This window comes from Heloderma suspectum, chromosome 2 (assembly GCF_057233095.1).
Source record: "Heloderma suspectum isolate Gila_16-S chromosome 2, 16-S_ref, whole genome shotgun sequence".
Classification (NCBI taxonomy): domain Eukaryota; kingdom Metazoa; phylum Chordata; class Lepidosauria; order Squamata; family Helodermatidae; genus Heloderma; species Heloderma suspectum.
In genome coordinates, this window is record NC_139459.1 from 215,885,730 (window position 1) to 215,900,231 (window position 14,502).

The window sequence follows — 14,502 nt, forward strand, 5'->3', positions numbered from 1 at the left end:
TAACTCTATATCCTTTTAAAGTGGGCAGCTTTTTTACCAGAGTGTACTGGAGCACAGGAGACCTGGGTTCAAGTTTAGCCTCAAGGCACTTTGTGGCATGTCCCCCTATCTATAAATTGGGAATCATGGTGATCTATCTCACAAGTTTGCTAGGAGGGCAAAGATGGTGAAACACCTTGCACATTATTTTAAAAACACTATACAAAAGCTAGCAACTTCAACCACTGTGGTTCCCAGTGTAACAAGCAATACAAAATGTAATATAACAATAACATCTAAAAACATGTACTAAAAACATAGTAAGACACAATAGAAGGGGAAAAATGTAGGAGCTGTACATCCCATCTCACCGCTTGGCCAGATACTGTAGAGATGATAAATCTACCAAATGCCCTAAAATGCATGTGAAATGCATTTCACATACCAGCCTCATTCATATTCTCCAGTCGTACAATATCCTCCCTGATTCTGCTCCCTAAATCTCTCCTTCCTCTCATCCCCACCTTTCTCTTGCCTTCTCATCCTTCTTGTCTCCCTGCTTCCTACATTTCTTTATTCCTCTCGTCTTCTACCCTGAAATATGAAGTACAGTTCATGCTGAAAATTGGGGTATAATTTAAATGAATAACTTTTTCTGGACTCCATATGCAACATGGCTTTTCTAGTTCCTTGTGTGTAACTGTATAGCAAAGCAGCTAAGGAGTACATAAGTATGTACTAGACTGCCATTATTGCATATATGGGATTTGGTCTGTGACAAGCTTTCCAAAGGGGTTGGCTGGGACTTCCGGTAGGAGCCATGTCGCCCTGGCAAGCATCCTAAGGAGGCTCTGCAGGTCGCCTCCTCAAACAGTTTTTAAAAGTTTGAAAAACCTTTTCATCTTCCCCTGGAATTAAAAGGGGGAGCTAGAGTACCATCTGGATAAGATCTTGGAAGAACAACTCCTTTTGTGGAGCAGCAGAAGAGCTGGACCCTAAGGTCAGTTTTCCGGAGCATCATCTACAAAAAGCTGTTTTGAAACTCCTATGTAATTAGGAGACTTCAGGGCTGACAAGCTCCAAAAGTATTTATGAATTAAAAATACCAGCAATATCCGAGGACCTGCAAAATCTGTTGAAGTGACTGTTTGTAATTATACTTACTTGCTTTCTTTATGGAAGAGGAGGCTGGCAGCAGCAAGGGGAAGGAAAAAAGCCGCGGGACCACTGCCAACTCCCCCAACCCCTCCCTTGGCAAAGGTTTCTAGAGATGCCGGAGATATAGAGGAGTTGCTGGCTCTGAAAAAAACTTTGTCTTCTCAATTAGCAGAACAGGCTAAGAGGCTGGATATAATCCAAGATTCTATTACTAACCTTCAAGGGGCTGTGGATTTAATTAATAGCTCCTTGCGAAAGATGGAATTGAAAGTTAATGCTCTCCAAGACCAGGTGTCTGCGCAAGAGATGGCTATGCATGCCTCCCATAATATCCTGTCTGCGAGAATTTCCCAACTGGAGGCATATACTCGTAGAGCGAATCTGTGTATCCTTGGTATCAAAGATCTGCCTGCTGATATAAGTCTGTCTAAATTCTTGGATAAATTTCTGCATGAGCTACTCGCTCTGCCATCTGATTATTTACTCGATATTGAGCATGCATACCATGTTCCAGGTCCAGTTCGTGGCATCAGAGGGGGACTGCCTATACTGTTACAGTTCAGTTTGCAAGAGTTTCTACAAAACATCATATTTTGTGCTTGGCAAGAGAAGTGGGAGAACTTTTTTGTCGGCCAACACGAGACAAAGTTATGTTATTTCCAGATTACACTAAAGAAATCTCTGACAAAAGAAGCCAATTTACCAAGGTGAGAAATCAGGCAAGACAAATGAATCTGCAATATCATATCAAATATCCTGCTATATTTTGCATTCTTTTTGAAGACCAGATGAAAAAGTTTTTAATCATGAAATGGCGGAGGTTTGGCTAGCTGGCGTTCAAAGTAAAGCACGGAAGACACCTTCCCCAGCCTCATGAGCTGGGAAGTTTTCAATTATTATTGCTCTTTGGATTTGTTTGGGTTATAAGGTCCAGGCAGTATGCCAGTCCAGAGGACTGTTTACGTATATCCCCCTTTTTTCTCTCTCTTTCGTACTTCCTCTTTTTTTACATTAGACATGATATACTGTATAATAAAATTCCTGTTTGTGTGTGTATAGATATGTATACATTCATATATAGATTTAGAAATGACACTATCTAAAATATAGATAGCATAAAATTTATTAGTGATTTGTTATCATTATTACTTATCCTTTTTAATTTCCTTCCTTTTTATTATTATTACTGTCATTATTATGAGACTTTGATTAGTAATATTTTTGGCTGGTTAAATTGTTAAGCTTTACTATTATATGTTAACTGAAGGGCAATACAGTCAGGGCCAGAAATATTGGAACAAGGATAACTGTTTTGGCAGTTGGCCTCTGTACACCACCACACTGAAGTTGAAAGGAAACACACCCAGATGGGAGTGAAGTCAGGACTTTCAGCTGTAATTCAAGGAGTTTGACAAAAGTGGGGCACTAACCATTCAGGAAGTACAGCCAGTGGCATACACACACACCCATTGTTCGTAGCTCATAAGTAATGGAACAAATGGCTGACAAGCAGCTGCATGGCCAGGTGTGGTCTGTTTCCTGGGTACCCCATGATGAATCAAGCAGATGAAAGGCCTGGAGGTGGTTCTGAGTGTTACATATGCATTTGGTAATTTCCAGTGTTCACTGGAGCTCCCAACATGAGGTCCAAAGAGGTGTCCATGCGAGTGAAGGAGGCCATCATTAGGCTGAGAAAACAAAATAAACCCATCAGAGAGATAGCAAAAACATTGGGAGTGGCCAACACAACAGTTTGGAACATCCTGAAAAAGAAGGAATTACCTGGCAAGCTCAGCAACAGCAAAAGACCTGGAAGACCACAGAAGACAACTAAAGTGGATGACCACAGAATGCTGCTCATGGTGAAGAGGAGCCCTTTCATAACATCTAGCCAGGTCAAGAATGCTCTTGAAGAGGTAAGCATGTCATTGTCAACATCTAGAGTCAAGGGACGGCTTTATGATGTAAATACAGAGGCTTCACAACAAGGTGCAAACCACTGGTAACGCTCAAGAACAGACAGGCCAGATTATCCTTTGCCAGCAAACACCTAAAAAGGCCTGCCCAGTTCTGGAATAAGATTCTTTGGACTGATGAAACCAAGATTAACTTGTACCAGAATGATGGGACGAGAAAAGTATGGAGAAGAAAAGGAATAGCTCAAGATCCAAAGTATACCACATCATCTGTCAAACATGGTGGAGGCAGTGTTTTGGCATGGGCATGTATGGCTGCCAATGGAGCCGAATCACTGGTGTTTATTGATGACCTGAGTGCTGATAAAAGCAGCAGGATGAATTCTGAAGAGTATAGGGCTATACTTTCTGCTCAGATTCAGCTGAATGCTTCTGAACTGATAGGATGCCGCTTCATACTGCAGATGGATAATGACGTAAAACATACAGCAAAAGCTACCCGAGAGTTTCTGAAGGCAAAGAAGTGGGATGTTCTTGAATGGCCAAGTCAGTCACCTGATCTCAACCCAATAGAGCATGCTTTTCACTTACTGAAGACAAGACTGAAGGCAGAAAGACCCACAAACAAGCAGCAGCTGAAGGCAGCTGCAGTAAAGGCCTGGCAAAGCATCTCGAGGGGGAAACTCAGCATTTGGTCATGTCCATGGGTTCCAGACTTCAGGCAGTCATTGACTGCAAAGGATTTTCATCCAGGTATTAAAGGCGATTCTTAAGTTTGAAATGATGTTGGTTTGTTCCATTACTTATGAGCCACCAATGATGGGTGTGTGTGTATGCCACTGGCTGTCCTTCCTGAATGGTTAGTGCCCCACTTTTGTCACACCCCTTGAATTACAGCTGAAAGTCCTGACTTCGCTCCCATCTGGGTGTGTTTCCTGTCAACTTCAATGTGGTGGTGTACAGAGGCCAACTGCTAAAACAGTTATCCTTGTTCCAGTATTTCTGGCCCCGACTGTATATGGTTATTGGAAATGAATTGTAGGCTTGGTTCCTTGCTATAAGACTGATGATATGATATTGAAATGTAAGGTTGATTATCTATGTTGTACTGAATTGTAATATTGGCAATGTTATAGGTATAATTTTTAAGTAGAATGATATTTGAAGTTTGTGTGTAATGGAGTTTAAATTTAATCCCTTTAAGTAACTTTTTATATTTTTCCTTTTTCTTGCTTGCTTTCGTCTTCCTTTTCCTTCTTCTGTTTTTTTTTCTTTTTCGCTATTGCTGTGTCCTCCGAAGAATACTGTATTGTTGGAAACTGTAGATAATGACTAGGTTGTTGGTACTGTTTATTTCATTTATAAAGATAAAAAATAGAATAAAAAGTATTTTCAAAGGGGTTGGCTGCTGCTGTGTTATGCTAATAAAACAGTGAGTTTGTAGCATATGTCTGGATTTACTGTTATGTAAGAGGAAGATGGGAAAGCAGGGTTAGGCAACCCCTTCCAGATGTTTTGGACGGCAACTCTCACAATCCCTGACCATTGGCCATACTGTCTGGGACTGATGGGAGTTGTAGTCAAAAGCATCTGGAGGTCACCAGGTTGCCCAGCCCTTCTGGAAGAGGCATAGTAATCTCATTTACTACTCTGAGTCTAGTCTTTGGCGAGATGAAGTTGCTACATTGGGTGGCCTGAGCTTGTTTGGTCCAGCTTGAACATCACCCTGGGTTTGGATAAGTGAAGCTTCCTAGCCATTGGCACATGGCCTGATGGAAACATTTTTGCAAGTTGAGCCAAGTTGCATCAGGCTGGTGTATTCTAATCATCGTTGTGCTCTACAATTGCTTTCTTGGTGCATTTGATGTACTGTGATCACTTTCCTGAAGCAAGAGACCGAGAGTGAAAATAGTGACTTGTATATTGAGCATTTAACAGTGCTAAATGGAGGCTGCACTTCAAATACCTACTCCTGTGGGGTATTTGGATTGGGCTATGCTCGAGAAATTGCACAGAACATATATATTGGATTCTTGTCAGGCAGGTTGCTGTTTCAGTGGGCTTGATGCCAGCACAGGATTCACTTTAATGGGGCAAACTTACTTTTTTCCCTTCCCTTGCAGGGAATACGTGAAGCAGCAATGTGAAATCTCCCCCGTCTGTATTTACATGCGAGATGAGGTAAGTCAACAAACCTTCTTCTCAGCCATCCCCCTTCATCTGCCACAGAAAATATCAAGATATACCCTGCACAGCTTTCCAGCCTGGAAAATGTGTTCCTTCTCTGGGCTCACTGAAGAAGGGAAATGGAAGCGCTTTGGTCTCTTCAAAGCTGGATGTGTTTGCGTGGGGGAGGAAAAAACCCTCTACTGGAACATAATCACGGGTCGCTCAGCTCAAGCCTCTGAGCCCATAAAACATTCTCAATGACCTGTTTGTGTGTTTTTTCAAGTTCTTTTAAAGCTCAAGAGTCACAACAGTGGTTTCATTTTAATAAATATTTGCTTTTTCCATGTTTTGATCTCTGCAGCATTTTTGTTTTTGTTTAATACTTTTATATGTCAGTGTTTTAGGGCCCCATCCCCCAAAATAAATGCCAGCCTTCCCCTGTATTTCCTGTTGGGCTCTGCACAGGTCACCCCTTATGCAGAGACTACAGAATGGTCAGCACCGATTATGCCATCTTGCAAGTGGAGTACTGGGTTGGGTTGGGGTTTTTTTTTTGCAGTGGGTTTGTGGGGGTGAGGATGGCCTGTCTTGTTCTGAGCTTGCTTCTGAGGTGGAATTTGTCCCCCTATAATTAAGGTGGGGAACACATGGTTCAAGGGCCACATGTGGCCCCCAATACCTCCTGAAATTGGAGGGGAAACTTAAAAAAATAAAATAAATCCATAGTGGCTATGGGGTGCTAAAAGATCAAATTTAGCTTGGAAACAAGCTAATTTTGGCCATTTAGGTGCTCCATAGCCACTACAAATGGTATTTTTAAAATTCATTTTATTTTTTTAAAATTGTTTTTGGCACCCCCAGGAGTTGCGGTCCACAAGGAGTGGTCCGGGGGTTGAAAATGGCCCCCAGACCTCCTGCAGTTGCTCACCCTTGCCCTATAAACACAAGCATGTTTAAATTACTACTTGAACATATGAAGAACATGAATACATGAAATTGGAGCGATGGCTCATTTGACGCAGTATTACAGTAGCATTCTAGTGCCCTGCTCTCTGAGAATCCTTTAATTCAGGGGTGGGCAACATGTGACCCCCACCACATGCAGCCCCTGTTGACTGCTACCACCCCCAATTGTTTTATGTATCTATATTTATATATGGTGTCTGGAGTGGCCATTTGATCCTTTTTTTTTTACCTTTTTGGTGCATCGTAGCTGCTCCAGATGCCACGTAAAAAAAATTTTTTTTTCAGCGCTGTGTGTGGGAGGAAATGTGCCCATTGGGGGGCGGGGGTGAAAATAGCCCGTGGATTTCTTGAAGTTGCCCACCTCTGCTCCAATTGGAGATACCAAGAACTGAACCTGGAACCTTTTTTATGCATGCAAAGCATGTGCTCTGTGCTATGAGCCTTGCCTGACTTCATGGACAAAGCATTTAGAAGAACGTAGAGCTGCTTACGTATATGGTAGAGTGTATGAAGCCCCTTGTATTACTTCTTTGGTGTTGCTTTCGAGAGTTGAGCCTCTTCAGAGTATCTGCTTCCATCTCTGTTGCAGGTAACAGGGAAAACTGCTTTGCAGAAGACGAGTCTGAAGTCACTTGGCCTGACAGGTGGTAGCGCCATCATCAGGTTGGGAGGAACAAGCTGTTTTCTTTATTAGTAAACTTGGCTTCCCTCTATTTTTCATGTAACATATATTTTGATGGGTGGAGGGAAGCTTTTAAGGAAATGTCCAGAGACCAATATTTTTTGGTGATTGGTGATTATTGTATTTGCCTGTTTATTGAAAACTGCTGCTTAGATACGCTTGCTGTAGCTACAGTGCTGCTGGAAGGAACTTTTGCATAATGACTTATCTACTTGAAGGGGAGCACAGAGAGACTCTGTCCAGAACCTTTAACTACACTGTCTTTGCTTCTAGCAGAGCAGACTTCCATGCTTTGTAGCATTTCTGGCTGACTGGGAGAGGTTATTTTTGCTGAGTCCTGAATACATTAGGGAATACCTTTTCCTATACATTGCTTCCTATACATGGAGGTCAGCAGAAGAGGCCTTGCTTCACATAAGGTGAGGTTGGTAAGGGTAGGGCTTTCTCTGTAGCATCACCCACAGTGTGAAACGTTCTTTGCCACGAGTTCCTCTGGGCTCCCTCACTTCGTTCCTTCTGCCAGCAGTGGGAAAACTTTGTTTTACCATCTTGCTGATGCCTGATATACATTTTAACTTGAATCTGATGTTGGTGGTTTTGACTGCTGCTGGTTTTTAGCTCTTAAGCCTGTATGTTTTAACTATCAAACTTGACTCCCTTAATAATTTTGGGTGAGGGCAGTGTTTTGTCTCTTTTTTATATGCTGCTTCAGGAGTTTTTGGTCAGGGAATCTGGCACAGAAGTATCTGAAATAAATCAATAAATATTCAAGCGTGTTCCCTGAGCCCCTAATTAGGTGTTCTAGCATATTGCCATCAGCAGTTACCTTATTCACCCATCCCCTACCCTGGGATATCTCCCTGTAAACCATTTGTTGCATGTGGTTGCTCTGTTTTTGTGATCCCTTTGAGAGCCTCTTCACTCATTATAGGAAAATACAGATTCCTTCTTCCCCACAGTGTGTTGACCACACATTTTCTGTAGTGTCTGAGGAGAGAGAGATTTTTTCCTGTGTATGTGTGTACATACTTGTGTCTTTTGACCTACTTTCTGTCAACTATAATCTGTAATATATGGATTTTGTTATTAATCACTATATATATTGTGTTTTGCATTTTGATTAACAGCCTATGGCTAATATGGAAATAGAACTGAACTGACTTGTTTCTCCCCTTCAAACATGACAGTAGTATGCTGGAAGAATGTGGGGTGGGGGGCTGTCTCTTTTCCTAACTCATGTGAAGTGTCCTGACCTTGGATTGCTTCCTGTTAGCTCACATCTACTTGTTCAATTTTCATCGCTCTAGAATCAAAGTCCTTAGGTCAAAATGCCTGCTTTATTTCATTTAAGGGTGGCATTTATTTTTAGGCATTGCTTCTGTGGAGCATGACGTGCCCAGATTCTCAGAAGTTGTTATTTGTTCCTCTCTTGAGGAAATGACTGGGGATTTGTTTAAGCTGCGTTGCTTGTGAGTAAGGAAAAACGTCAACATTTTTACTGTCAATAACAGCTTCAGTTCTTCCTTTTTTATGCCTTTTTCTAGGGTGGTCACAAAGAAGACCACCTCCTCTGGACATGCAGAAGCTGGGAGCAGTGAATCTCTTTCTAAAGAACTAAAAGAAAGGCCATCCTCTACGGAAGAGCCAGTGGGTAAATCTGTACCACAAGCACTTGCCTTCCCAGCAAGCTCAACCTGCAGTGATGAGCCCGCGTTTGCCAACACATGTACTGATAAGCAGGACTGGAGTAAAGCATCTCAGGACGGCTCAGTGGAGCTCCGTCCTCCGTCGGAGCCTATGCCTCCTTCGTTTGTCCCTTTTGTAGGTGGTGGACAGCGTCTGGGCGGTGGTGGCTCTCCTGTAGCAATGATATCTCCAGTATCGGATGTGCCATTGTCAAACCAAGCAACATCTCTATCCAGTCCTGGAGGGCCTTCCAAGCCAAAGAAGTCAAAGAACAGCCAAGAAAAACTAAAGGAACAAAAAGAGGTAGTTATTTGGCTTGCTTACAGTGTTCTGGAGTAGAGGGATTTTCTCACCACCTGTCCTCCTTCAGTACTGGTCTTTGAAGAGCTGGAGGAGACTTCTTAATATTTACAGTGTCATAACCCTACAGTAAACCACCAGCTTGCACCCTTGACATTGACGAATCTGGTGTTTGATCTTTGGTCTGCTTGACTTAATGTATTTGTCAGAGTGGAACAGGATGATGGGAAAGAGGGAGTTTATAAACCTCATTTAGTGTATTTTGAAATCTTATGTTCTGAGTTGGTGAGGTTTGGTGACAGTCAATAATGCAACATACAGATTTGGGGGGTTTGCTGTACAGAATATAGGATTAAGCACAGCAACTGAAGTGTACATTCAAGGCCAGGGCAGAGCATGAAGAAGCTTGTAGCATGCTTCTGTTGAAACAGGAATGGCATTTCATTTATCAAAGCTTCCTCCAGTTTTGCCTCCTATTCTCAGAATGGCTTCCATTGCTCAGAAGTTCCTTAAGTTCCTTAACTCGCAGGAGCTCTTTTGTGACAAAACTTCCCCAGCATGCAACTGTATCAGGACGAACAAGAGAAGGGGGCATTGAGGTCTTATGGAGACTATCCTCCAGAAACGATTTGCAGGGGTTGCTGTTATCCCCTGGGATAAGCCTTATCCTCGGTTTACTTGTGTGTACCTTTGGAAATCTTTCTGCTGTGGAATTCCTGAGGTTTTACTCTCCTTTGTTGGTCTTCCTGACTGAGCTAGCTAAGAATGATGTGGAAAGAAAATGATTGGTAATAGTAACAGTAGGAGAAGCACCTGTGAAATTTAGGGGATTATTAGAATAATTTATCCTCCCCTCTTCCCCAGTCCCCAGAGTCTAGGTGCAACTCTTTGGTGTGCTCAGGAATGTAATTAGGCCTTGGTCCCTTCTCGTAAATTACTTCTGATACAGAGAGCAAACACTTTCTTAGCCAAGTGATGCATATTCATGAGCATTCAGAACTGGGTGGTTCTTTGTGATCCCTGGGGTTTAACACCCTTCCATCCCACTCGCAACCCCTTCCCTCAGTTTCTTGAGCATGTCACCTGGCTGGGTGTCTTACAATTCAGCGTGGATGCTCCCCTACCTGGTTGGCATTCAGGATTGGAAAAAGACCTTCATTTCATCTGTGAGGATACAGCTGAAGTATTGGCTGACTGTGGGTGATTTAGTTTGGCTCTGATGCTGGACTGAGGCCACCACAAACTCTTCTTGCATTGTTTTGCCTGTAGCTATGGAAACCTGTTCTACAACCTTGACAGGGGTCCTTCCACTGCCAAAATCATAGACCACTTAAGAGATGCTCCTGGAGCCCGCCTTCCCAGGGCTGGTGGAGCTCTCTCTTGAGAGCAGCTGCAGGTTCTGCTGGAGGTTCCCCCCCCCCATGTTAAACAGCGTGTGACTTTGACTGCTGCTTCCAGGCCCTTTGATCTCTGGTGCCTTTGCCGCTGATTGATTACGTTGCGCTGCTCCCTCCTCAATTCCTTCCATTCCCTCGCCTTGCTCTCATCAGCAGCCCCAGAATGGGGTTGGCCACATGGCATCTGCTTTTTGTCCCTTTTCAGTCCAGAGGGGGAAGCAGAAAAAACCCAAAACAAAACAAATTATTTTTAAACATCAAAGGTTCATTTTAGCAAAAGAATCTTCCCATTAATGTTGTGCTTGTGTGTGGTTTTTTGGATTTGATGGAAGAGGCTGGATAAAATCTGTGCCGGCGTCCCTCTACTTCTGAGCTGGGGATGGTTTACAGACAAGCCATGCTTTGACTTTGATGTCAAAACATTAATTATTAGAAGGTAGCTTTACTCCAAATTCTCCTGGAGATCAGAGAATTTTGCAGTGGGAGAGAGGAGCTGGTTCTGCCCAGCACCTTGTTTTTAAAGTCACAGCATGCCCTGCCATCCTTTTGACTGTGGATCACAGTAATACTTAAGGGTGTAATCAGTAGCTTTGAGTGGCATGGCCATGGCACTGGGTTCACACTCTATAATAATCCTGTTGATGAAGGATCTCTCAGAAGTTCAGTTTGGGAATCCAAATCGAAGAGGATGAAAGAGGCTGGTATTTTCATATTTATCCTTTCCCTATGAGCCTTTTGCAATGGTTCCCAGAATAGAAAAATGATATCATTCAAAATGGCTGCTATGCAAGCATTCTGACACACAACCTACCTGCATGTATGCATCATAATTGGTTCCTGTCATCCTTCTCTGAAAGCTATGATCAGATCATGAAGTGCATCTAGGGTTTGCATGATGATGATGATGGAAGCTGAGAAGCTGCCTGTGAAGCTCTTGTTGGCAGCTCCACATCCAAAGCTGAGAGCTAACCTGATAAAGGACATCACATTGGGGGTCCACTAGAAAGGCTTGGTATGCAAGAGGTCCTTTTCCCTTTGTCTCTATTTTTGGCAGCCATCCTCAGCCACACTGGAAGTTGCCAGTGTCCTGGGTTTGTTTAATCGTCTGTAGAAAAGAATGTGTTGCATTGTTTCTGTCCTCAAGTCAATTACTTGTTTCTAGGCATAGCCCTTCTGGGACTTGCTTCAGTTATTGAGCAGTCAGTGCTGTTGAAAGCTGAGTTCGGAAGAATTTCATACCAAGGCAGTTGCATGAGGGGATGGGAAGGACCTGAAGATCCTAGAATGTATACCTCTTGAGGAATCTAGGCCTTTGTTTCATGCTACCACTAGAGAATTACATTGAAGTGATGGAGAACTAGGTGCTCCAGGCTTGTAGCTCTTGCACCTGAAGTGGAGCATAAGAAAGCCCAACTGTGCTAACTAGGCAATTAAAAGAATAGACTATGAACTGTGGCCAAAGGATTGTGACACTTGCCTTTCAGCTTGTCACTTTACCTGTCCCATAACGTCCTTCCTAATGAACGACTGACTTAAGTCTTTAATCTAGACATTTCTGTGGGTTTTGAGTTTTCTTTGCTTCTCTTTGTGGGATCGTGCTGAAAACACAATGATTCTAGATCAGGGGTGGGCAACCTCTGTAAGTCCAGGGGCCATTTTCGGCCCCCAGTCCCCAGGCATTGACTTTCGGCCCCCAGGCCCCCAGTCCATGCTCCCCCAAGCCAAAATCACCAGTTTTCCTCTCCTGCCATAAAAGTCAACACACACACATCAGTTTTGACTGGAGCCCACTGATGTGGATTTTCAAGATGGGAAAAATAGGAGAGTAGAGTCTACAGGGGAGTGCCAAGTGACCCATTGACATCACTTTATAGAAGGGGTGGGCAGCTTGTGGCCCTCCAGATGTTTTGGCTCACAACTCCCACCATCCCTCATCATTGGCTATACTGGCTAAGGCTGATGGGAATTGTTGGCCAAAACATCTGGAAAGTCACAAGTTGCCCACCCCTGCTTTATAGTAAGGTTGTCCCTGGTGGCTGGTTTATATAATGGCTGGTGCAAATAGTCTTATCAATTTCCTTGAGATCTAATCTCAAGGTGGCAAAGCACCGAGGTTTAGTGAGGTGGGCAACCCCCTTGTTGGTGATCCAGGAGGAGGAGTCCCAGACTGTCAGTACAAGACGACTGGCAGTCTGTGCTTCTGCCAGTCCCTAAAACAGCCAGAGTTAGGCGACAGGAGTCTTTGTGAGAGGATAGATTGGCAGCTCGTGGGTACTCCTTGTGCTTTCTGACCAGGGAAAGCTACAATCAGGCTCCTTCACCCTCTAGTTAGACCCAACTCTCTTCGACTTTCTAAAAGTAGCTGAGGGTCCCACCCACGCAACCTCACTCTTTTAACTTCCCAAATTACCCTCTGGTGCCCACAAATAGAGGAAATCTTGCCTTGTAATTTGTGTTGTCTCTACTGACAATTGAGAGAGACTCCTTCTATTCCCAGAGGGCTTGTTCAGGGTGGGAGGTGTGGTGTTGCTGGAGCAAAGTGAGGATAAGATAGGGCAGTCAATGGCCAGGGATGTGTGGGTGGGAAACAGGGCACAGACAGGGATGTGCTAGAGACATCAAGGCGGTGGGGGGTATGGGGGATTATAAATAGGAACATCCAAGTTCATGGAGTCTGGGGCCAGGCTGGGCAGATCATTGATGGCCAAGGATGCTGGTCTTCAAAGCAGCCTATTAGCCACACAGACCAAGTGGTGCCATCACTTTTTAGCTGTGCATTCACAGCATATCAGCCAACAGCTTTGCTGCACGGCACCTTCTCTAGCCTGTCAGAAGTAGCAAGACCTAGTTGCTGCCTGAAGAAAGTCTTACCCTGCTTGGAACATCATCTAAAATGTGGCACAATATAGCCTTGATGCTGCTGCACTATAAAATCTGCTCCACCTGCTTACTTACTGACATCAGCCAGTGGGGCAGAAGGTGTCTTTTGTCCTTGCTTGTCACTTCGGTATGAGGATTTTCAAGTTTCTTCAGTCTTCCCCAGGTCTGTCAGTCAAGCATTTTTTACTGTTTACATGACAATCCTCCATGGGCAACATCTCTGCTGTGGACAGGGGGGGAGTGGCAGCAGCTTTCAACCTTCCCCAACCTGGTGCCCTCCAAATGTTTTGCACTTCAGCTCTCATCAGCTTCAGCCATCATGGCCAATGGTCAGAAATCCTGGGAGTTGCTGTCCAGAACATCTGGAGGGCACCAGGTTGGGGAAGGCTGCTTGCTACAAAGTGTAGAGAGATGGCTATATACTGAGCTAATTCAGAAGTTCAGAATGGCATGTTTTGTGTTGTCCCTTATATATGCACTTGGGGGATTCCTTTTTTAAAACTATCCCTGTCTTCGGAACTTCCCTGCATGAGAAAGCTAGGTTGGAAGCCTTCTCCTGTGCTCATTTTGTACATTCAAGGATTTTTTGACCTGTTGTATTCAAACATGGAATCTGAAGTGGTGGTACAGTTCTATGTGGTCCCTGCCTTGTACCTTTGATAATGTTTATATTACAATATTGCATGTGGATTAGGGCAGGAGTTCACAAGGGACATGATCATGGCACAGGTCAACTATGAAGCCTCTGTGTGGATAAATGAACAAATCAGTTTGTGCAGGACACCCTAAAAAGGCACCATTTTGTAAGTGCAAATACTTGGTTCTTTGTGCTGTGATGATTCCATGCCTCCTTGGATTCAATCATCATAGCTTCAATTGGTGTTCTTTCTGCAGTGTTTGGAGCGAGAGCCAGTTGTGTGTCATCCAGATCTGCAGCAGCCACTGGATTCTGGCACACAAGATCTTCCTGATGAGTTCTTCGAGGTCACGGTAGATGATGTGAGGAAACGTTTGGCCCAGCTCCAGAATGAAAGGTAAGTTTTTTTAAAATTACTGATTATGTCACTCTGCCTATAGGGTCTTTCATGGGCTTGTTGATGCAACACATATTGCAATATATGTCTGTATTGGCCTGATTTCTGAACGAATAGAATATGTGGGTGGAATTCAGTGTTGCACAGGTGAATGTCTGCTTACATTGTGAAACTCTGTCCTCCCCACTGTAGTCCCCTGTGCCCTCTTAAACTCTGATCCAGAGGGTACCTGAACCCTCCAGAGAAGATTTTGAGGATGTGTGGAGTGCTGCAGAGGGGAGGGGGGATCACCCTGTCCCCATTCTGCTGATGAAAGCTGTTCTGTTAGTGGGATG

General features: G+C 43.7%; 1 protein-coding gene across 4 annotated transcripts in view; it reads left to right on the forward strand.

The window, feature by feature from the left end:
* ASPSCR1 (ASPSCR1 tether for SLC2A4, UBX domain containing) overlaps positions 1-14,502 on the forward strand; it is an 83,967-nt gene that overhangs the window by 25,337 nt on the left and 44,128 nt on the right. For all 4 annotated transcript variants that reach the window (XM_084837857.1, XM_084837859.1, XM_084837855.1 and 1 more), the window contains 4 exons: positions 5,177-5,234; positions 6,778-6,851; positions 8,415-8,859; positions 14,028-14,167. In XM_084837857.1, coding sequence (XP_084693983.1) covers positions 5,177-5,234; positions 6,778-6,851; positions 8,415-8,859; positions 14,028-14,167 — 717 coding nt within the window. The remainder of the gene's footprint in view (positions 1-5,176; positions 5,235-6,777; positions 6,852-8,414; positions 8,860-14,027; positions 14,168-14,502) is intronic.